A 20,826-nucleotide genomic window follows, 5' to 3' on the forward strand; every position below is an offset into this window, starting at 1 on the left:
ATCTAGTCTCAGTGGAAGCAGTTTTCCATCAAGAAACGTCTCATGTAATTTAGACAATATATAACGACAATATATAACGTAAATATTGTAATAAATTTGTCAGCTTTTAGGCCTCTTTCATATTGTCAGGTTTTAGGCCTCTTTCATATTGTCAGGCTTTAGGCCTCTTTCATTATGATTTAAATTAGACGTTTATCGTGCTCATCACATCTTCATGATGTATCAATGCCTTGTAACAACTAACTTAGATCGTAGTCGATTTCTCAATAAGAAAGAAAAAATAGTGATGGTGATGGTAGTGATCCATATTAGAGATGAGTTGTTTGTGTTAGACAAAACAACAAGAATGCATAAAGTATTTTTCTTGTTACTTTTGATATAAGTCCTTATATTTTTAGAGTTTAGTAAAACTAATTTGATCAAGTCCTTACCTTTACCACATAGTGCTCTTCCTACACCAACGACCTTGAAAAAGGAAAAAAGATCATAACAATTGAGGAAAGATTTCATTAAAAATCATGAGTTCTAATTTATGAGCAAACCAGTTGAATTAAGTAATACAACAAAAGACAAGCAAAATCAAAAGCTAAACCTTTTATATTAGACAAAGTTAGAGGAAACAAAGGTGTGATCTAGATCTGTTTAGATATTCTCAACTTTTTCGAATAATCGTGCTCGAATTTTCTACCCGTCGAATGGAAGAGAAGAATTTTCTACCATAGTGAAGTAGTTCATATATTGGAGGTATCACAATACAATACTAAGCTATCACAATGGATCTGCAGAATGAAAATGTGACCAATATTCTTTAACTAGTTGCCCAAACAATGAGCTTTCTTCCTTCATCAACTTCATCGGCTCATCGTACTCCACTACTTTTCCTACGGAATCATACAAGCATTCCGATCAGTATGAGCTTCAAATTAGGTAAGTATTCTCCCCCTCAGACAGTTCCAGTTATAGTTACAATAAAGAACTTTTAAGCTCAACACTGCTTAAAACGGCTAAAGCAGATCAAGGATTTCGGTTCGTCTAAGAAATGGAAGAGTTTAACAGTTTTCTCTCTAAGGGGTCTCCAATAGCATATGTAGAACACGTGGCCGTGCTACAAGCATGTATTATATATATATATATATATATATATATATATATAGAGAGAGAGAGAGAGAGAGAGAGAGAGAGGACTTACCATCACTTATGGCAAGCACCATTGTACTGTCCATAACAGTTGGTATCCTATGAGCCACAGTGAGCACTGTACAATTCACAAATTCTGTGCGTATCGTTTTCTGAAGAATGGAATCTGTTGCATTGTCGATCGAAGCAGTAGCTTCATCGAGAACCAATATACGGCTCTTCCTCAACAAAGCTCGGCCAAGACAGAATAACTGGCGTTGTCCCATACTCCAGTTAACACCATCTTGTTGAACTGGTAAATCAGAAAGTCAGTGACGACTATATATAGAAAAAGAAAAAGGGGCGTGCATAACTACGTCACCTACCGAAACTATCGAGACCCTCTTCTTTCTCTTGTACCGTCTCTCGAAGTTGACATTTACCGAGGACCTTCAAATTAACACCAGTACATCCGATAGTTAATCACAAGTAAGAGCATGGGTATGTGGTTTTGAACTGTTTCAAACGTGTAACACAAACCAAGGGACACGACATAGCAAAGAAATTACCTCCCATAGTTCGTGGTCGGTATATTGAGACAGAGGATCCAGATTGTATCTAACCGTACCGTTAAAGAGAGTAGGATCTTGAGGTATGATACCTAACCGTGATCTGAGATCGTGAAGTCCGATGGTAGAGATGTCAATACCATCTATGATGATTTACCACCAACCGGCTCTACCAAACGAAACAAAGCACCTATGAGAGTGGTCTTGCCGCTCCCCGTCCTGCCAACAATCCCAATCTTGTGGCCTTCTTCAAATGTGCAACTGATCCCTTGAAGAACAAGAGGAGTATTTGCCCTATACCTAATCTTTTAGACACAAACTTTCTCAGATAGTGTTAGCCTTTTGTTGAATTCAGACATGAAAACATACTCGATCAGAACTGGGTCGCGACAAGTTTTAGAATGTTTTTTTTAGGGATTTGTGACTTGTGTGCAGTATGCACTGGTGCAATTAATCAGCTGACACTGACCTATTTTGGGTCCCATTAAATTAGACAGAAAGACGTCAATCTGAAATAACCTCAAATGACTGTTGTTCTTCTCAAAACAAGTCGACCCAGGCACGTCATATTCAAATAAGTCAGACTTAAGATAAGTCGGATTCAGGCAATAAGTAAAAACCAATCACCACCTTAGTTTACTGATCTTCGTTAAGGATGGCGAAAACAATTTTATAAAATATAACTTGGCGTGAATTACCTGCAAATCATGGATTTCTACTCTACCCGCAGCTGGCCAATCAGGCATGGGCTGGTTCCCTTCTATAATATCCGGAGCTTCACTAGGAATGTGCATGTATTGGTTTAGTCTTTCTACAGAAATGATGTAGTTTGCTAGAGAGCACTGGTATTGGACAGAGAGAACAAGAAACAGGTTCAAGGTAAGACCATACGACAGTGCCATTCCAATATATCCTGTCATCAGAAAGATTGGTAGGTGGGTCAGGTGGAGAAAAACACCCAGAGTTCAAGTCCTTGCTTAAGGCTTTGCCTGACTAGGGAGCAAGACAAGTGAGACAAAAACTGGGTAATCGATAAAGATTCGAGTAGCCATTCTCCATGAGAAATGAGGAGAAAAGCAATATACACCTACCAGAATGAAGAGTTCCAGGAGGAAGCAAAACTATCACAAGGGCTGAGGAGCAAAGGGCGACAGCGCATAGTATTTCTAAACGTTGGATGAACCATTCATTAGCAGAAAAGATATAAAAGCAAGAACCGGCATTTTTGTTGATGAGATCGAGGTTCTGAGTGAAGTACCTGTCTTCTTTCTCAAAGGCTCTAATTGTCATTGCTCCAGCTATAGATTCCCCAAGATGGCTAGCTACCAAGGACTTAGTTGTTCCATTTATCCGCATGAACTCTTTTGCAGAAGGAGAATAGAATCTCTATCGAGTAAAAGTACACATTCAACAAGGTTAGTTCCCAGAACGCACAAGAAGAAAACAAACAAACAAAAAACATGCAAGAAAAATTTGGATCTTGAGATTTGAGAATAGGGTCAAGCTTGAATTTACTATAAAAAAACCAAAGACGTAAGAATCATTTCTATCAAATAATAGGTTTTGACAATGTATATAAAGTCTTATTGTGCGACCTAAATCTTTCTAGTCCCAATTGTTAAATTAAAAAGAAATCAACAAGAAAATCCTAGACTTGTACCTGTAAGTATATCACCATGTATATCATTGGTATGGACACACACACGGCTTGCCAGGTAATAACAGTGAACACTCCAAGAGCGGAATATGTATTTGCCGTACTGGCAATAGAGAAACTAAGGCAAAGTGGAAGATCGAAGTCCACAATACCCAAATCAGAAGAGACCTGTATCAAAGAACATGTGAAATGAGAAACATTAGCATCATGCTGTTTTCCAAAAAATAACAGTTCAGTTGCCGAAACTCTTACCCGACTTAGTATCCTTCCCAAAGGCGTACACTCGTAAAAAGCTATAGGTGCACGGAAAAGAGAGCTCAATAGCTGAGAAAATAACGATTTCGATGAACTGATTCCTAAAGCAACTATAGAAATATATCTACCCAGTAAAAAGACTAGTGCCACACATCCAATCAGCGAGTAGACAACAATTAGTCTCAATTGGCTAACTTGAGGATTCTGAACGTTAGCACCCATCCAACAGTTTTGCAGTATTTGTGTAGCTATAAAGGTTAGGTGGGAAAATATTGCCAAGGATAAGTAAAAGAAGCCTTTATTCTGATTTAGATATTGCAGGTAAGGTTTCCAACTAGTGCCTGTTTCTCTCTCTTCTTGCTCAATCAACTGGTATCCTACTGAATCTTTAAGTGGCATGTCGCAATAACTTTTCGTTGTCTTTTCGGCAGAGCTTCGACTTTTCTGTGAAGATGCAACCTCAATTAATCTTTCAGAACCAGCTGTGTCTTTGTGTGCATTGACAAGGTCCCGAAATTCTTGACTAGAAGATACCATTATATGATATGGAGCTGAATGTAGGATTTCTCCATCTGCCATCAACTGTCGAGCAAACAAATTTTGTTCGAAGATAGTTAGAGTGAGTGATATATTACAACACTTGGTTTTCAGATGAGGGGCCGTGTAAGAATCTCATTAAAAAATTATCGATTTTCTATTGCTTTCAGGACTCCAAAATGTGGTAGGTGGGTGGGTTCCTAATCGATCAACAACAGTCAATAGAACAGTGGGGAAGATCGGTTAAGCACCGTCCCTAAAAAAAGAAAGATAATTTAAGACCAACTGTTTTAGATTAGGGTCTACTTATTGCATCCTATCACTGAAAGTTGGAAGGATTTCACTAGTAAACTAACCAGTACATAATCAAATGCTGGAAGGAAATCAACTTGGTGTGTAACTAGTAAGACTGTCTTCCCTGATAACGCTCCCATTACATATTCCTACATAACCAAAAGTAAGAAATCATCATCAGTAGGAGTTAACTCTTAGCCACCAAAATCAATAACTGAAGGACAACAGATTACATTAAATAGACATGTTGCAGTATGAGCATCAACTGCACTAAATGGATCATCTAAGAGATATATATCTGCATCCTGATAAAGTGCACGAGCAAGTTGAATACGTTGCTTTTGACCACCACTCAGGTTTATTCCTCTCTCTCCTATTTCAGTAAGATCACGAAAAGGTAGTATATCAAGGTCCTTCAGCATCGAACACTTTTCTAGTGTTTCTTGGTATCTTTGCTTATCCATGGTGCATCCGAACAATATATTTTCTTGTATACTTCCAGACTGGATCCATGCAGTTTGAGAAACATAGGCAATTCTGCCATAAACTTGAATCTGTAAAAGAAAATCGAAAACAACAAATCAATCAAATGAAAACTTGTTTATTCATAAAATCCCAAGATAAAATATAAGAACTTACCATCCCCTCTACTTTTGGAACTTCTCCGAGAATTGTCGCTAAAAGGGTTGATTTACCAGCCCCAACCTCTCCACAGATAGCTACCTTTTCACCCGGTTTTATCTCCAAGTTTATATTTCTTAGAGTAGGCTTTATTTGATCCTCTTCCCAACAAAGATTATTGGACTTAATAGAGATCCCTGAATTAAGTTCCTCGAAATTTCTTTCCCTCCTAATTTTTCCATCTTGCAATTCTTTTGCCAAAAGAAACTTTGTAATCCGGAAAAGTGATACTTTAGCATCAACGACGTCTGCAATTAATTCAGGGATAAGTTTAACAGGCTCTTGAATAATTCGTAAAGTTGCTATAGAGGTGAACAAATTACGAGCATCCAGAGGAATCTTAAGAAAGTAACAAGTTGCAAAAGTAGCACTTGAAACCACAACCGGGGCTGCCCAAAAGACAAAACCGTTATATGCTTTCTGAAATGTGACAGCTAACAACAACTTATACTCCTCTTTCCTGAATTGTTCAATGACAAACTTGAAATTCTTCTCCCAAGCATACATCTTTAATACCTTCATGTTCACAACAGCCTCTGACATAGCCTTTAGCCTCTTGTCCTGTACTAAGGTAAGCTTACTTTGGAACTTAGTCTGTAATTTGACTAACGGAGCATTCAGCATCACAAAGAGTACAATTACCACCAGAGCTGCAATTGAAGCAAGACCGATGGTTTTAAACAAAATTGTTACTCCGAGGCAGATTTGCAAACTTAATGTCCAAGCGCTATGAAATTGAAAACAGATTTCGCTAACTCTGTAAGCATCTACAGCGACGTAGTTGATTATTTCACCGGACGAATGATTAGTCTTAGCTGCATTAGAAAGTCTCAGTTGCTTCCTATAAATAGCTGCCGAAAGCAAAGACTTGATGTGAACACCCATTAATCGACAACGGAAGTACCATTGTCTTTGCCCAATCGACTCTAAAAATTTCGACAAGAATAGTAAGAAAACCAATATATAACCTTGGTGTTTAAAAGTTTCTTTTCCATTGGCAACATCAATGAAAGCACTAAGAAATCAAGGACCTGAAGAAATAGTTAGTACCTTGAGTAATGCAAAGAACCCAGAACTCAAAATGTCTTTCCAATAACAGATCATTACTGCCCACAGAACTGAAGATTCTGTCACTTGTTTTTGTTCATCCAGTTTACTCATGAACAACAAGTAACACGTTTCGGCTCTGTCAACTTTTCGCAACATGGGTATGTCTTCGTCGTCAAGAATCTTCTTTTTCTTTCCTTTGTTCATCAATGGATTTAACCACCAAAATGACATTTGACTAAGAAACCCAGCATGAGCAAAAGGAGTCTCATTTTCACTCTTACTTTGATCATCCATACTAATACTTCTTCTACCTCTTTCAGTTGCCCATTCACAGAATTTATAAAGAACAACATCATTGAAAAAATTCAACAAGTTCTTTGTTCAATATGTTATAATAATATAAAAAAAAAATTCCTTGGAGCATTTCGTCGAGCAGAGTGTGAGCATATTTCGATGACAATGTTTTGTTTTGTTTTGTTCTAGTGAGCATTTGTTATGAGTTTTGATTCCCAAATCAATACATTTGATACCATTATTTATTGAAAAAGAATCAACTAGTACAGCCCTTTAAGTACACAAGTTTCTTTAAATACTTCACCTGCACATAATTGAACCTCAAAAATTAAACCTTCATTGCTAATGCTAAAGTTAAATCTTCAATACAAATATCACAAAATCAAATAAATTCATACGTGTATTTTTTTTCCATAAGGCTGAATCTCATATTTGGTTATTTACTTGATCGTCGGAGGCTACTTGCCTGAACGTTTGACTACCTAGCAGGGCCGTGGCTGATAATTTAGGGGACCAGTGTCAAATTTTGGTTGGAGATGCTTTGAACGAGCTCACATTGTTTTACACGTAAGATAATAACTAACAATTTTAGAGTAATTTGTGTCATAAAATTATAAATCAAATGGAGTAGTGACGCTGCTCCAAATCAGTCTAACATTTTTGCAAGTACAACTTCTTTTTATTTGAAGAAGTTTTTATTCCACGTAGTATTATTTAGAATTCAAGAAAAAGAAACTAATTTTTAGGATAAAGTCTTTTAACACCTAGGATTTTATTAGGTTACTGTCAAAAAAAATGAATGAACAAATTGATTTTTTTGTCATTGAAAAAGGGTTAATTCCATTTTGGCCCCCTAAAGATGACCAAATCACTAAAATAGCCCTATAAAGATGTCCAGTTTCCATTGTGACCCCCTACAGATGTCCAGTTTCCATTGTGCCCCCCTAAAGATGTCCAGTTTCCATTGTGGCCCCCTAAACATATGATATACGAAAAGTTTAGTTGACATATTTTCAAGTTCCTCCAATATCTTGTTAGTTTTTTTCTCAATCTGTATAACAACGATAAATCTAAAAATTAAGATCCAAAACAAATACTACTAATATCCTAGATATAATAACATAGTGTGCGAGAGAGGCAGAGAGTCCAGCATGCATGCAGTTTAGTAGGAGTACTAATCTACCTTATATAATAGTTCCTACAGGCTCTGTATTCTACGAGTTTTTTGTATATCAACAATTTTCCAATGCCAGGTCAACAAAAAAAAAAAAAAACAATTTTCCAATGCCTAATTAAGTCTGTTGGTGTTGTTGTTGTTTACTTGTGGGATAAAATCAAATTCGTGTCACGTCTTGTTCTTATATATAGGGTCTAGATTATCGAGCTCGGTTGCATTTATTTGTGCTTCTACAATTGCTATAATGACTGCATTTGATCATAACTACCCAAAAGTATTCCTCTTATAAAGAAGATTTTCAATTTCTACAATTGTCAAATTCTCAATCAACCATTCGTTTTTCTGTTCTGAGTGAAGTAATTATAACTTGATTGGCTTGCTTGGGTTTGAAGTCGACCGTTCAGTTTTGTGTGAGCATTTATTACGGTGATTCCATAGTAGTAGTAAGTTCACCACCGCTAAAACAACAACATTGAAATTTACTTAGTATGGTCGAAGAACCAATCTATATTTTCAGTTATACGACGAACACAAAAGATCAAGTGCTTCCAGTAATTGAGAACGCCCTCACGCTTGTCAAAGTGGTCCATCATGCCTACCATTTCTTTCATCAGAGCATCATAGTCATGGTCGGCCTCATTGAAATAAGCTAACTGTTTGTCGTCAATTTCTCCTAGTCCATAAAACATGTCATATATGCGAAGTTCAATTGAGAATTTTGGAAGTTGCTCCGATAACTTGATAGTTTTTTGGTCAATCTGTATAACAACAATAAATCAAAAAATTAAGATCCAAAACAAATACTACTAATATCCTAGAAATAATAATAATAATAATAATAATAAAGTGTGTGTGAGAGAGAGATTCCAGTTTTGTTTACTAGGAGTAGTAATCTACCTACCATGTATAATTTCAAGAGAACATTATCAAACTCCTCCAGATATGTCTCTTTATGACTGTTCATGAAAGCCCAATATGCGTCACACAACAAAACAATCAATTCCTTCATAAATAAAGAAAGAAAGAGGTAATTATTAGTAAATTATGCCTACATATATAGATAGACAATTCCTTAAGAAAAATTGATTCATTTTATAATAATAATAATTTATTTACTAGTACTAGTAAGACGTAGTAGTAGTAGTAGTACCTTCAGTTTCTCTTTTTCTTCAAGCAAATCTTCGTACTTAGCTTGGCGGAATAGTGGTTTCATTCCAGTCAGACCTTTGCTCACCAAATTGTTAACACGATCTATCACCTTGTTAAATACATCATCTACCTTTGCCATCTTCTCTACAATATTCAATGCCTCCCAATTATCAATACAATTAGAAATGTCTTTCCTGAAACAACAAATTAAAACATTCAAACCCAATAAGAATGTTAAAACATCAGAGCTAGAGTTTAGAAAACCTAGTAAGTAGTACTCCAATGATAAGATAAAGTAAACTAGAGCATGGTGGTGCATGGGGTACTAATAATATCCTAGGTAGGTAGCAAGCAGCCTAGGGCACAACAACTCTTAGGTCAAAATATAATACTACTTAGTTGCAAGTTGCAACAACAAGAACTCTCAGGGACCAACTATATATTTTCCTCCTTTATAGTGAGTAGTAGTAATTAGGAGGAGGGAGGGAGGGAGGATTTACTCATCAAATTTCAACAACTTGTATTTATAATCAGTGAATCTTAACCTAATTCAACAACAGATGAACAGAAATACTAGTAGTATAACCTTTAAGCAACAAAAAACGAATTGGGGAAGGAAAAAACAAAAATAATCATCATCATGAATCTTAAACCTAGCTAATTCATCACCATCATCAGATGCAATAGAATTCAAATCTTAATTTATGAAATTGAAACCCTAATTCATCATCATCAGAAGCAAGCAAGCAGCAGATTTATAAAACAAAAAAAACTGAATAATTGGTAGACAAAGTAGAAGAAGAGGATACCACCTAAGAGACTTGCATCTTTCAATAATTGGTAGCGATTCATCATCATCCATGTTTTCTTCTCGCTCCCTTTGCCTTTTATTAGTCTCAGAACCGTCGTCACCTTGTGATAAGAATGCGCTCTTAATTAGTTCAGCTCGGCAAAATGTTGGTCTCCAAAATTTGATGTCGTAGATTCAAATCCTACATATATAGAGTGATTATGTTCTTGGATCGTGCAAGACGAACATTGTCTTTTCATTTTAAAGATAGTATGCGCATTCAACATCACATGATATATGTTTACACCACCGAAAGACACATGAAACATTACAGTAACTGAACTTGGTGGTTTTGGTATACTAAACCCAACTATGCATGCACAACAAGCTTGAGCTAAATCCAATCCAACTGAGAAATAGGGCCGACACCAACATGGACTATATTTAGGAAAACCTGGCAAGAGGTCATGAGATAGAAGATTTAACAAACACAGAAAGTTCTCATTTTCAGAAAAATACTTGTCAATGAAGTTACAAAAAAAAGAAATACATAATTAATCGAGATTCATCATACGCCTAATCGGGGGTATATAGTTCATTAGTTCTGCATATAACTTACTTTTTAAAAACTTTATTAGTAGTCGAGATTTAAGAAATACTTGATTACCTCACTGGTTTCATCCCTCATGAGTCTCAAGGGGGATTAGGATAGGTTTTATCAATTTAGTATTTGAAAAATAAATTTTAGGTTTTACCAAGGTTGATCTTCGCTGGAGAAAAACCTGAAGATGGGCTGACCTTTGTCGATCAGAATATTCAGAAACTGTCTACTTTCTCTCATGAAATAACAATATGTAGAGACTTACTACTCCATAGAAATCCATTATCAAAATAACAACCATTAACCATCAATCTTATATTTACTGTGATGATCACAAAAGCACATGTTTTCTCTAGTAGTAGTAGTAAGTTCACCACCCCTAAAACAACAACATTGAAATTTAGTTACTGTTGATCTTCATTCAACACATCTATAGTGTGAATTATATGATCAACACATAAGATCAACTCATTGAAGTAACCACAAACTTCATCACACTCCTTAGAGCGCTCCATCATGTCTTCCATTTGTTTCATCAGACCATCATAGTCAAGGTCGGCCACATTGAAATCAGCTAACTCTTCGCCGTCAACATCTCCTAGTCCAAAAAACATATCATATACCTCACATTCAATTGACATCTTTGGAATTTGCTCCGATATCTTGTTAGTTTTTTTCTCAATCTGTATAACAACAATAAATCTAAAAATTAATATCCAAAACAAATAATACTAATATCCTAGAAATAATAATAATAATAATAATATAGTGTGTGTGTGTGAGAGAGAGAGAGAGTCCAGCATGCATGCAGTTTACTAGGAATAGTAATCTATCTACCTTATATAATTTCCAGAGACAATCTTCATACTCCCTCAGATATGTCTCCCAATGACTGGATTTGAAAGCCAAATATTCTTCAACCAACAAAGCAACCAATTCCTTAAGAAAGAAAGAAAGAAAGAAAGGGGTAATTAGTAAATTATGCCTACAGAGATATACATATATAGATAGACACTTCCTTAAGAAAAATTGATTCATTTTATAATAATTTACAAGTAGTAAGTAGTACCTTCATTTGCTCTTTTTCGTGAAGCAACTCTTGGTGGTCCTTAGCTTGCCTGAATAGAAATGGCAATACACCGGGACCTCTGCTCGTCAAATTGTTAACACGATCTTGCACCTTGTTAAATAGATTATCTGCCTTTGCCATCTTCTCTACAATATTCATCGCCCTCCATTCACCAATACAATTAGAAATGTCTTCCCTGAAACAACAAGTTAAAACATTCAAACCCAATAAGAATGCTAAAACATCATAGCTAGGGTTTAGAATTAAGCAGTACGACTCGGACTCGGCTCGGCCAAGGCCCGAATCGGAGTTAGGGAGGGAGTCAGCCGAGTTAATCTCTTTGGTATTCAGTAGATTTTAAATACCTTATCTCTAGATCTTTAATACTTTATTACCTCTAGAAAACCTAATGGGCCAGGTACTAAAAGATAAGATAAAATAAACTAGAGCATGCATATGGTGGTGCATTAAACATCATAAATCAACTAGAGCCATAGTTGGTTGGTTGGTCATCTTATGACCAAAAAATTATAACAATATCCTAGGTAGCAAGCAGCCTAGGGCACAACAACTCTTAGGTCAAAATATAATACTACTACTTAGTTGCAAGTTGCAACAACGAGAACTCTCAGGGACCAACTATATATTTTCCTCCTTTATAAATAGTAATTAGGAGGAGGGAGGGAAGATTTACTCATCAAATTTCAACAACTTCTCTTTATAATCAATCAATCAATCAATCATCCAAATCCATTCCCTTGACAACAACAACTATACATGCAATTAAATCTTAACCTAATTCAACATGTGAAACAGAAATACTAGTAGTATAACCTTCAAGCAACAACAAATCTTTGAATTGGGGAAGGAAAAAACAAAATCATCATCATGAATCTTAACCTCCTAATTCATCATCATCATCAGATGCAATAGAATTCAAATCTTAATTTATGAAATTGAAACCCTAATTCATCATCATCATCATAAGCAGCAGCAGATTTATAAAACAAAACTGAATGGTTAGACAAAGTAGAAGAGATGTATATATAAATAAATACCACCTAAGAGACTTGCATCTTTCAATAATTGGTAGCGATTCATCATCATCCATGTTTTCTTCTCGCTCCCTTTGCCTTTTATTAGTCTCACAAGCCTCGTAGTAGTATATATAGGTAACTCATACAACCCGTGCCCATCCGATTCTAATTCTACCTCCATCAACTTTAGGTTTTTACAAATCGGGACAGGCCTCTTCTTCGGCCTGGGTGATCAAGGCTCTTTTCTGACTCTACAGGCTCTCGCATACTCCATCATAAGACCGCTAGAGCTCATCCAGTAGATTGGCTCGGGCATACATTATCTTTGGGGCGTCCCTAGCTTAAAAGTATCTGCGAGCCCGCTCGGATTTCACCGAGCCGCAGGTCAGACAGGCACTGGGTTACCCTCAGTGCAAAATTACATTAAAACACACCGTCAATGGGGGATTTTCGAGTGCATTTTAGTGACTTAAAACAAGAAATCTTTTTTTGTTTTGTTTTGTCTTCTTTCTCATGAGCTCTAATTGCCATTGCTGCCTCCGGCTATCAATTTCCCAAGACGGCTAGCTACCAATGACTTAGTTGTTCCACATGAACTCTTTTGTAGAAGGAGAATAGAATCTCTGTTGAGTAAAAAGTACACAGTTCGATCCCAAACTGTGTAAGAAGAACAACCAAGGAAAAAAAAATGCAGAAACATTAGCATCATGCAGTTTTCCAAAAACTGAATCAAGTTAGGTGATTTTCTTTCACTCGATTAGGGAGAAAACCAAATAACCCTATTGGTTCAGGTTTTGGAATATCAAGGCCCTTGAGGAATTCTCAACATTGTTTCTGTGTCAATATGAAGAACTAGCAATGGACTCCACTGAGTACCCTATAACTATTTAATTCAACAAAGAGACCTTGGTTTATTTTCATTACTTGTATTGTTCATGAGCACTCATATTACAACAGAATTAAGACAACAAAAGACAAGTTTGAGGAAACAAAGGTGTGATCTATTTAGATATTGGAGGTATCACATTACTAAGCTTTCACAATGAATCTGCAGAGTGAAAATGTGACCAGTACTCTTTAACTAGTTGCGCAAACAAAGACCTTTCTTCCTTCATCAACTTCATTGGCTCATCAAACTCCACTAATTTTCCTGCAGAATCATACAAGCATTTCGATCAGTATGTTGATCAGATACGAATTTACACTAGTTACAGTTGTAATAAAGTACTTTTAAAGCTCAACAAGGACTTACCATCACTTAGAGAGAGAGAGAGAGAGAGAGAGAGAGAGAGAGAGAGAGAGAGAGAGAGAGAGAGAGAGAGACGACTTACCATCACTTAGAGCAAGAACCATTGAACTGTCCATAACAGTTGGTATCCTATGTGCCACAGTGATAACTGTACAATTCACAAATTCTGTGCGTATCGTTTTCTGAAGAATGGAATCTGTTGCATTGTCGATCGAAGCAGTGGCTTCATCGAGAACCAATATACGACTCTTCCTCAACAAAGCTCGGCCAAGACAGAATAACTGCCGCTGTCCCATACTCCAGTTAACACCATCTTGTTGAACTGGTAAATCAAAATGTCAGTAATGACTCCATGTAGAAAAAGAAAAGAGAAAGTGACTCGCGTAACTATATGGCCTACCAATACTATCGAGACCCTCTTCTTTCTCTTTTACCGTCTCTCGAAGTTGACATTTACTGAGGACCTACAAATTAGCACAAGTATATCAGATAGTTAATCATAAGTAAGTACATGGGTAGGTGGTTTTTGAACTGTTTCAAATGCGTACCAGAAACCAAGGTACACAACATATAAACAAAGAAATTACCTCCCATATTTCGTGGTCGGTATATTGAGACAGGGGATCCAGATTGTATCTAACCGTCCCATTAAAGAGAGTTGGATCTTGAGGTATGATACCTAACCGTGATCTTAGATCGTGAAGTCCGATAGTGGAGATGTCAATACCATCAATGATGATTTTACCACCAACCGGTTCTACCAAACGAAACAAAGCACCTATGAGAGTGGTCTTGCCACTCCCCGTCCTGCCAACAATCCCAATCTTGTGGCCTCCTTCAAATGTGCAACTGATCCTTTGAAGAACAAGTTGAGTATTTGCCCTATACCTAATCTGTTTGACACGAACTTTCTCAGATAGTGTTTGCATTTTGTTGAAGTCAGACATGAAATCTGACTCGATCTGAACTGGATCGAGTCAAGTTTTAAAATGTCAATTTTTGTTTTGGGATTTGTGACTTGTGTGCACTGGCGCGTTTAAATCAACTGACACTGACCTATTTTGAGCCCATTAAAATTAGACAGAAAGACATCATTATCGGAAATAACTGTTGTGCATCTAATACTCTAATCACAACATGTGGACTCAGGCACATCATATACAAATAAGTCAGACTTTAGATATGTCGGATTCAGGCTAAAAGTAAAAAACCAATCACCACCTTAGTCCTCGTTAAGGATGGAGAAAAACAATTTCATAAAAGAAACCTAAATTATGAAATAAACCTTGGAGTAGATTACCTGCAAATCATGGATTTCTACTCTACCCGCAACTAGCCAATCAGACATTGGCCGGTTCCCCTCTATAATATCTGGAGCTTCACTAGCAATGTGCACGTACTGGTTTAGTCTTTCTACTGAAATGATGTAGTTTGCTAGAGAGCACTGGTATTGGACAGAGAAAACAAGTAACAGGTTCAAGGAAAGACCATACGACAGTGCCATTCCAATATATCCTGTCATCAGAAAGATTGGTAGGTGGGTCAGGTGGAGAAACACACCCGAGTTCAAGTCCTTGCTTAAGGCTTTGGCTGGCTAGGCAGCCACTACTTTAAAATCGTAAGACAATATAGATTCAACTAGGCATTCTTCAAGAGAAATGGGAAGAAAAGAAATGTACACCTACCAGAATGAAGGGTTCCAGGAGGAAGCAAAACTATCACAAGGGCAGAGGAGCAAAGGGCGATAGCGCATAGTATTTCCAAACGTTGGATGAACCATTCATTAGCAGAAAAGATATAGAAACAAGAACCAGCATTTTTGTCGATGAGATCGAGGTTCTGAGCGAAGTATAGGTCTTCTTTCTCAAAAGCTCTAATTGTCATTGCTCCGGCTATAGATTCCCCTAGATGGCTAGCTACCAAGGACTTAGTTGTTCCATCTATCCGCATGAACTCTTTTGCAGAAGGAGAATAGAATCTCTATTGAGTAAAAGTACACATTCAACAAGGTTAGTTCCCAAAACACTTAAGAAGACGAGCAAACGAAAAAAACATGGAAGAAAATTTTCTATAGAACAGTCAAATAAGCAACAATATTGTCTACCAGATTGTAGGTTCTAAGAATGGATATAATAGTCTTATTCTTCGATCTAAATCTTTCTAGTCCCAATTGTTAAATTTAAAGGAATCGTTAAGACAATCCTAGAATTGTACCTGTAAGTATATCACCATGTATATCATTGGTATGGACACACACACGACTTGCCAGGTAATAACAGTGAACACTCCAAGGGCGGAATAAGTATTTGCCGTAGTGGCAATACATAAACCAAGGGAAAGTGGAAGATCGAAGTCCACAATACCCAAATCAGAAGAGACCTGAATAAAATAACACGTGAAATGAGAAACATTAGCATCATGCTGTTTTCCATAAAAATAAAACTTCAGTTGCCGAAACTCTTACCCGACTTAGTATCCTTCCCAAAGGCGTACACTCGTAAAAGGCTATAGGTGCACGGAAAAGAGAGCTCAATAGCTGAGAAAATAATGATTTCGATGCACTTACTCCTAAAGCAACTATAGAAATAAATCTACCAAGTAAAAGGACTAGTGCAAAACATCCAATCAGCGAATACACAACAATTAGTCTCAATTGGCTAACTTGAGGATTCTGAATGTTAGCAGCCATCCAACAGTTTTGCAGTATTTGTGCAGCTGTAAAGGTAAGGTGGGAAAATATTGCCAAGGATAAATAAAGGAAGCCTCTATTCTGATTTAGATATTGCAGGTAAGGTTTCCAACTAGTGCCGGTTTCTCTCTCTTCTTGCTCAACCAATTGGTATCCTACTGAATCTTTAAGCGGCATGTCGGAATAACCTTTCGCGGTCTTTTTGGCAGAGCTTCGGTTTTTCTGTGAAGAAGCAACCTCAATTAATCTTTCAGAACCAGCTGTGTCTTTGTTTGCATTGACAAGGTCCCGAAATTCTTGACTAGAAGATAACAGTATATGATATGGAGCAGAATGTTGGATTTCTCCATCTGCCATCAACTGTTAAGAAAACAAATTTTGTTCCAAGATAGTTAGAGGGAGAGATATATTACAAGACTTGGTTTTCAGAATTCAGATGAGAGATATATATGGTACATAATCGGTGTAGAATCGCAGAGTAGACCTTCGCTAAAAAAACCGTTTAAGACTGAATATACTTGGCGTTAAATTAGAGTCTAGATATTGAATCCTACTTAACTGAAAGTTCTTAGGATTCACTTGTAAACTGACCATAATATAATCAAATGCCGGAAGGAAATCAACTTGGTGTGTAACTAGTAAGACTGTCTTCTCTGATAACGCTCCCATTACATATTCCTGTAAGTAAGAAATCATGATCAGTAGGAGTTCAGTAGCCACCAAAATCATTAACTGAAGGACAACAGATTACATTAAATAGACTTGTTGCAGTATGAGCATCAACTGCACTAAACGGATCATCCAAGAGATATATATCTGCATCCTGATAAAGTGCACGAGCAAGTTGAATACGTTGCTTTTGACCACCACTCAGATTTATTCCCCTCTCTCCTATTTCCGTAAGATCACCAAAAGGTAGTATATCAAGGTCCTTTAACAGTGAACACTTTTCTAGTGTTTCTTGGTATCTTTGCTTATCCATGGTGCACCCGAATAATATATTCTCTCGTATACTTCCAGACTGGATCCATGCAGTTTGAGAAACATAGGCAATTCTTCCATAAACTTGAATCTGTATAAGACAATCAAGAACAGAAAAGCAATCAAATAAGCACTTGCTTATTCATAAAATTCTAAGAGAAGATAAGGATTAAGGACATAAGAACTTACTATCCCCTCTACTTTTGGAACTTCTCCGAGAATTGTCGCTAAAAGGGTTGATTTACCAGCACCAACCTCTCCACAGATAGCTACCTTTTCACCCGGTTTTATCTCTAAGTTTATATTTCTTAGAGTAGGCTTTATTTGATTCTCTTCCCACGAAAGATTATTGGACTTAATAAAGATCGCTGAGTTAAGTTCGTCCGAATTTTTTTCCTGCCTAACCTTTCCACTTTGCAATTCTTTTGCGGAAAGGAAAGTTGCAATTCGAAAAAATGATACTTTAGCATCAATGGCGACTGCAATTAATTCAGGGAGTAGTGTAACAGGCTCTTGAATATTTCGTAAAGTTGCTATAGAGGTGAACAAATTACGAGCATCCAGAGGAATCTTAAGAAAGTAACAAGTTGTAAAAGTAGCAATTGAAACCATAACCGGGGCTGCCCAAAAGAGAAAACCGTTATATGCTTTCTGAAATGTGACAGTTAACAACAACTTATACTCCTCTTTCCTGAGCTGTTCAATGACAAACTTGAAATTCTTCTCCCAAGCATACATCTTTAATACCTTCATGTTCACAAGAGCCTCCGACATAGCCTTTAGCCTCTTATCCTGTACTACCGTAAGCTTGCTCTGGAACTTACTTTGTAATTTGACCAAAGGAGCATTGAGCATCACAAAGAGTACAATTACACCCAAAGCTGCAATTGAAGCAAGACCGAGGGTCTTAAACAAAATCGTTACTCCGAGGCATATTTGCAAACCTAATGTCCAAGCCCTATGAAATTGAAAACAGATTTCGCTAACTCTATAAGCATCTACGATGACGTAGTTGATTATTTCGCCGGACGAATGATTAGTCTTAGCTGAATTGGAAAGCCTCAATTGCTTCCTATAAATAGCTGCTGAAAGCAAAGACCTGATTTGAACACCCATTAACCGACAACGGAAGTACCATTGTCGTTGCCCAATCGACTCTAAAAATTTCGACAAGAACAGTAAAATAACCAATACATATGCTTCGTGTTTAAAAGTTTCTTTTCCATTGGCAACATCAATGAAAGCACTAAGAAATAAAGGGCCTGAAGAAACAGTTAGTACCTTGAGTAATGCAAAGAACCCAGAACTCAAAATGTCATTCCAATAACAAAAAATTATTGCCCACAGAAGTGAAGATTCTGTCACATGTTTTTGTTGATTCAATTTACCCATGAACAATAGGTAACAGTTTTTGGCTCTGTCAACTTTTCGCAACATGGGTATGTCTTCATCCTCAAGAATCTTCTTTTTTTTTCCTTTCTTCATCAATGGATTCAACCACCAAAATGACATTTGACTAAGAAACCCAGCATTAGCAAAAGGAGTCTCATTTTCGTTCTTACTTTTATCATCCATACTTCATCTACCAGTTTCCCATTCATATCATTTATAAAGAGCAACATCATTGAAAAATTCAACAAGCTTTTTCCAAGTAGATATCAAATTGATGACTACCCATATTTTTTTTTGTCGAATCTCACATTATTGTACCCAAGAAAGAAAAAAAAATGATATTTATTTTTCTTTGGTTTTTTTTCTTTGGAGTATTTCGTCGAGCAGAGTGTGAGCATATTTTAATGACAGAGTGATAAACACTCAGAGGATGACTACCCATGCTTTGTCTTACAGAGTGTGAGTGTATTTCCACCTAAATAAAGATGGTGTTTGTTAAATCTAGCGCTTTTTCTACTTAAAGGGGCAAGCGAGACCCCTATCTTACTTAAAAAGGTTATTCAAATATCTGGGGACTCAACCACAAATTTGTTGTATGAAGGCAGCTTGCTTACTCTCAAGCCACTAGTTAGAAGAAAATAAAAAAAAAATATTGGTGCATAGACTCCTTTCTTCTATCAAATAACAAATACTTTTTTTTTCTTATTATATATAATGTGCACACCCAGTTTTTTTTTTTGTTGCAGGTGCACACCCAAATCGATACATTCGATATTACACATACACAAAAAAGATTAGTACAACTCGAGTCAACGAAAATAATAAAATTGATGACAATTATTATTTAACTGATAATAGTAATAAATTATCGAAATAACAACCATTATTTGGATTACAGGATCTCCATTATTTTGTTTTTTAACTCCCAAACAAATAACAAGGTTTCTCCGTTGAAGAAAAAAAAATCGGGCAAATCATTTCATAGGGTGGAAATACCTTAAATTTCTTCCAAATACATTTTTTTGACGTCTTGCCGCCGGCATAAGGTTGTCGGTCAGTGATCGTCGGTGGTTTCTCTCTTCTCTTTCTGGGTCCATCCTCTCCCTACTTGTAGTCTCTCTCTCCCTACTTTAAGTTTCATGATCAGCCTAAAAACACATCAACCATGACTCTAATATAAACTACAACACTCAAAACTGACTCCCAAAATTAAATTTATTTGCCCCTCCTGCATCTTGGATCACTGCAACTATTACAAATAAGAAAACCCAACTTTCACAAAAATGTGGAATTTAAATTAACAACCTTCTGCTATCAAAAAAAAAAAAAGACAATAACAATAGTATATATGGATGGATTTTATCAGCATTCTATTCGAACTGCCCCGGCTTTCTAAAGAAATGAATTTGGGTTTTCTGTTAACTTGCTCCAAGCATTGGATGATGTCTTCGATCTGAAAATTATCACGACACTACATTCGTTTCCCTTCCCGACACTGTCAAACATCTCGTTTCTCTCTTTTCAGTGACTCAGCATATGATCCTTCGAAAACCAGTTCTCCACTTCTCAATAGCCTCAAAGTGTAATGAGTGCAAAATTACATTAAAACACACCGTCAATGGGGGATTTTCTGAGTGTATTTTAGTGACATGAAATGAAAAATATCTTGTTTTATTTTGCTTATTTTCGGAACAATCGAAAAAGGAAAAAGTATCATAAGCAATTGAGTAAAATTTTCATCAAAAATCATAACTTGTAGTTATCAATTGGGTGAGTGATGGAAGCATTTATAAAAAGGTTAGAAAAATAATCAATTGTTAAGGGTGAGTGATGGAGAAAATTTAGTTAACCCATTAGGTTATTTTTTTGTTGAGTGATGTTCACACAAATTAACATTTGTCTCTAATATTTCGATATATGAATGTATCTTACAAAGTTGTGGCACAAACGGTTGGATAATCTTGTCACCTTTTCTTTACGGTCTTATCCTATATATTAAACAAATCAGTCGGTTACATGAAAGATAAGTTTGATCGTCTATTTTTATTGGGAGTTTGACAGAGATCACATCCGACGACTGGTACAAAATCCTCTTCATGTAACTTAAATGTAAACAGAAGGATATTAGTGTAAATCGACCAAAATCAGTTAGGATATCCCTACAATAACTAGTACCAACGTATTTTTTGTGTCACGATTTACAACTTTTTTATGAGTTGATTAATATCCCTTCCATAGA

The 20,826-nt window shown here is 36.4% G+C and overlaps 2 protein-coding genes and 1 pseudogene across 5 annotated transcripts; all 3 read right to left on the reverse strand.

The window, feature by feature from the left end:
- Positions 1-493: 493 nt before the first annotated feature.
- Positions 494-7,037, reverse strand: LOC147535472 (ABC transporter C family member 10-like; annotated as a pseudogene). The gene is made up of 12 exons (XR_015227288.1): positions 6,852-7,037; positions 5,068-6,757; positions 4,662-4,982; positions 4,491-4,577; positions 3,595-4,179; positions 3,346-3,510; positions 2,777-3,071; positions 2,384-2,598; positions 1,686-1,990; positions 1,503-1,566; positions 1,190-1,429; positions 494-881 (listed from the first exon to the last, which is right to left on the reverse strand). The product of XR_015227288.1 is annotated as an ABC transporter C family member 10-like (transcript).
- An 810-nt stretch (positions 7,038-7,847) lies between these two features.
- Positions 7,848-12,569, reverse strand: LOC147535473 (uncharacterized). 3 transcript variants are annotated; one of them, XM_086645820.1, is made up of 7 exons: positions 12,301-12,569; positions 11,240-11,435; positions 11,008-11,109; positions 9,592-10,853; positions 8,781-8,973; positions 8,532-8,633; positions 7,848-8,388 (listed from the first exon to the last, which is right to left on the reverse strand). In XM_086645820.1, exons 4-7 carry the CDS (start codon positions 9,639-9,641, stop codon positions 8,110-8,112), a joined length of 624 nt encoding a protein of 207 aa, XP_086501946.1. In that variant the 5' UTR covers positions 9,642-10,853; positions 11,008-11,109; positions 11,240-11,435; positions 12,301-12,569; the 3' UTR covers positions 7,848-8,109. The 3 variants fall into 3 exon arrangements, with proteins under 3 accessions (XP_086501946.1, XP_086501945.1, XP_086501944.1); XM_086645819.1 differs by lacking the exons at positions 7,848-8,388; positions 8,532-8,633; positions 8,781-8,973 and having other exon boundaries at positions 10,425-10,853; XM_086645818.1 differs by lacking the exons at positions 7,848-8,388; positions 8,532-8,633; positions 8,781-8,973 and having other exon boundaries at positions 10,425-10,853; positions 12,298-12,438.
- A 593-nt stretch (positions 12,570-13,162) lies between these two features.
- Positions 13,163-19,737, reverse strand: LOC147535474 (ABC transporter C family member 10-like). The gene is made up of 11 exons (XM_086645821.1): positions 17,385-19,737; positions 16,966-17,286; positions 16,806-16,892; positions 15,990-16,574; positions 15,740-15,904; positions 15,211-15,505; positions 14,826-15,040; positions 14,113-14,418; positions 13,926-13,989; positions 13,608-13,847; positions 13,163-13,426 (listed from the first exon to the last, which is right to left on the reverse strand). Exons 1-11 carry the CDS (start codon positions 18,768-18,770, stop codon positions 13,314-13,316), a joined length of 3,777 nt encoding a protein of 1,258 aa, XP_086501947.1. The 5' UTR covers positions 18,771-19,737; the 3' UTR covers positions 13,163-13,313.
- Positions 19,738-20,826: the final 1,089 nt, after the last annotated feature.

This window comes from Eschscholzia californica, unplaced genomic scaffold, assembly GCF_041429995.1.
Source record: "Eschscholzia californica isolate CP2 unplaced genomic scaffold, dmEscCali1.0.p SCAF_6, whole genome shotgun sequence".
NCBI lineage: Eukaryota > Viridiplantae > Streptophyta > Magnoliopsida > Ranunculales > Papaveraceae > Eschscholzia > Eschscholzia californica.

Bases quoted from the DNA above. Each gene is read 5' to 3' on its own strand.
- LOC147535473 (XM_086645818.1), bottom strand. From the start codon at position 12,350: ATGGATGATGATGAATCGCTACCAATTATTGAAAGATGCAAGTCTCTT. The intron at 11,110-11,239 runs GTACTACTTACT...TTCTTTCTTAAG, and splicing joins ACGAAAAAGAGCAAATGAAG to GAATTGGTTGCTTTGTTGGT. The intron at 10,854-11,007 runs GTAGATAGATTA...GTTGTTATACAG, and splicing joins GTCTCTGGAAATTATATAAG to ATTGAGAAAAAAACTAACAA.
- LOC147535474 (XM_086645821.1), bottom strand. From the start codon at position 18,770: ATGGATGATAAAAGTAAGAACGAAAATGAGACTCCTTTTGCTAATGCT. The intron at 16,575-16,805 runs GTCAGTTTACAA...TTTTCTTAACAG, and splicing joins CGGCATTTGATTATATTATG to TTGATGGCAGATGGAGAAAT. The intron at 14,419-14,825 runs GTAATCTACTCC...CGTGTCAAACAG, and splicing joins TAGAAATCCATGATTTGCAG to ATTAGGTATAGGGCAAATAC.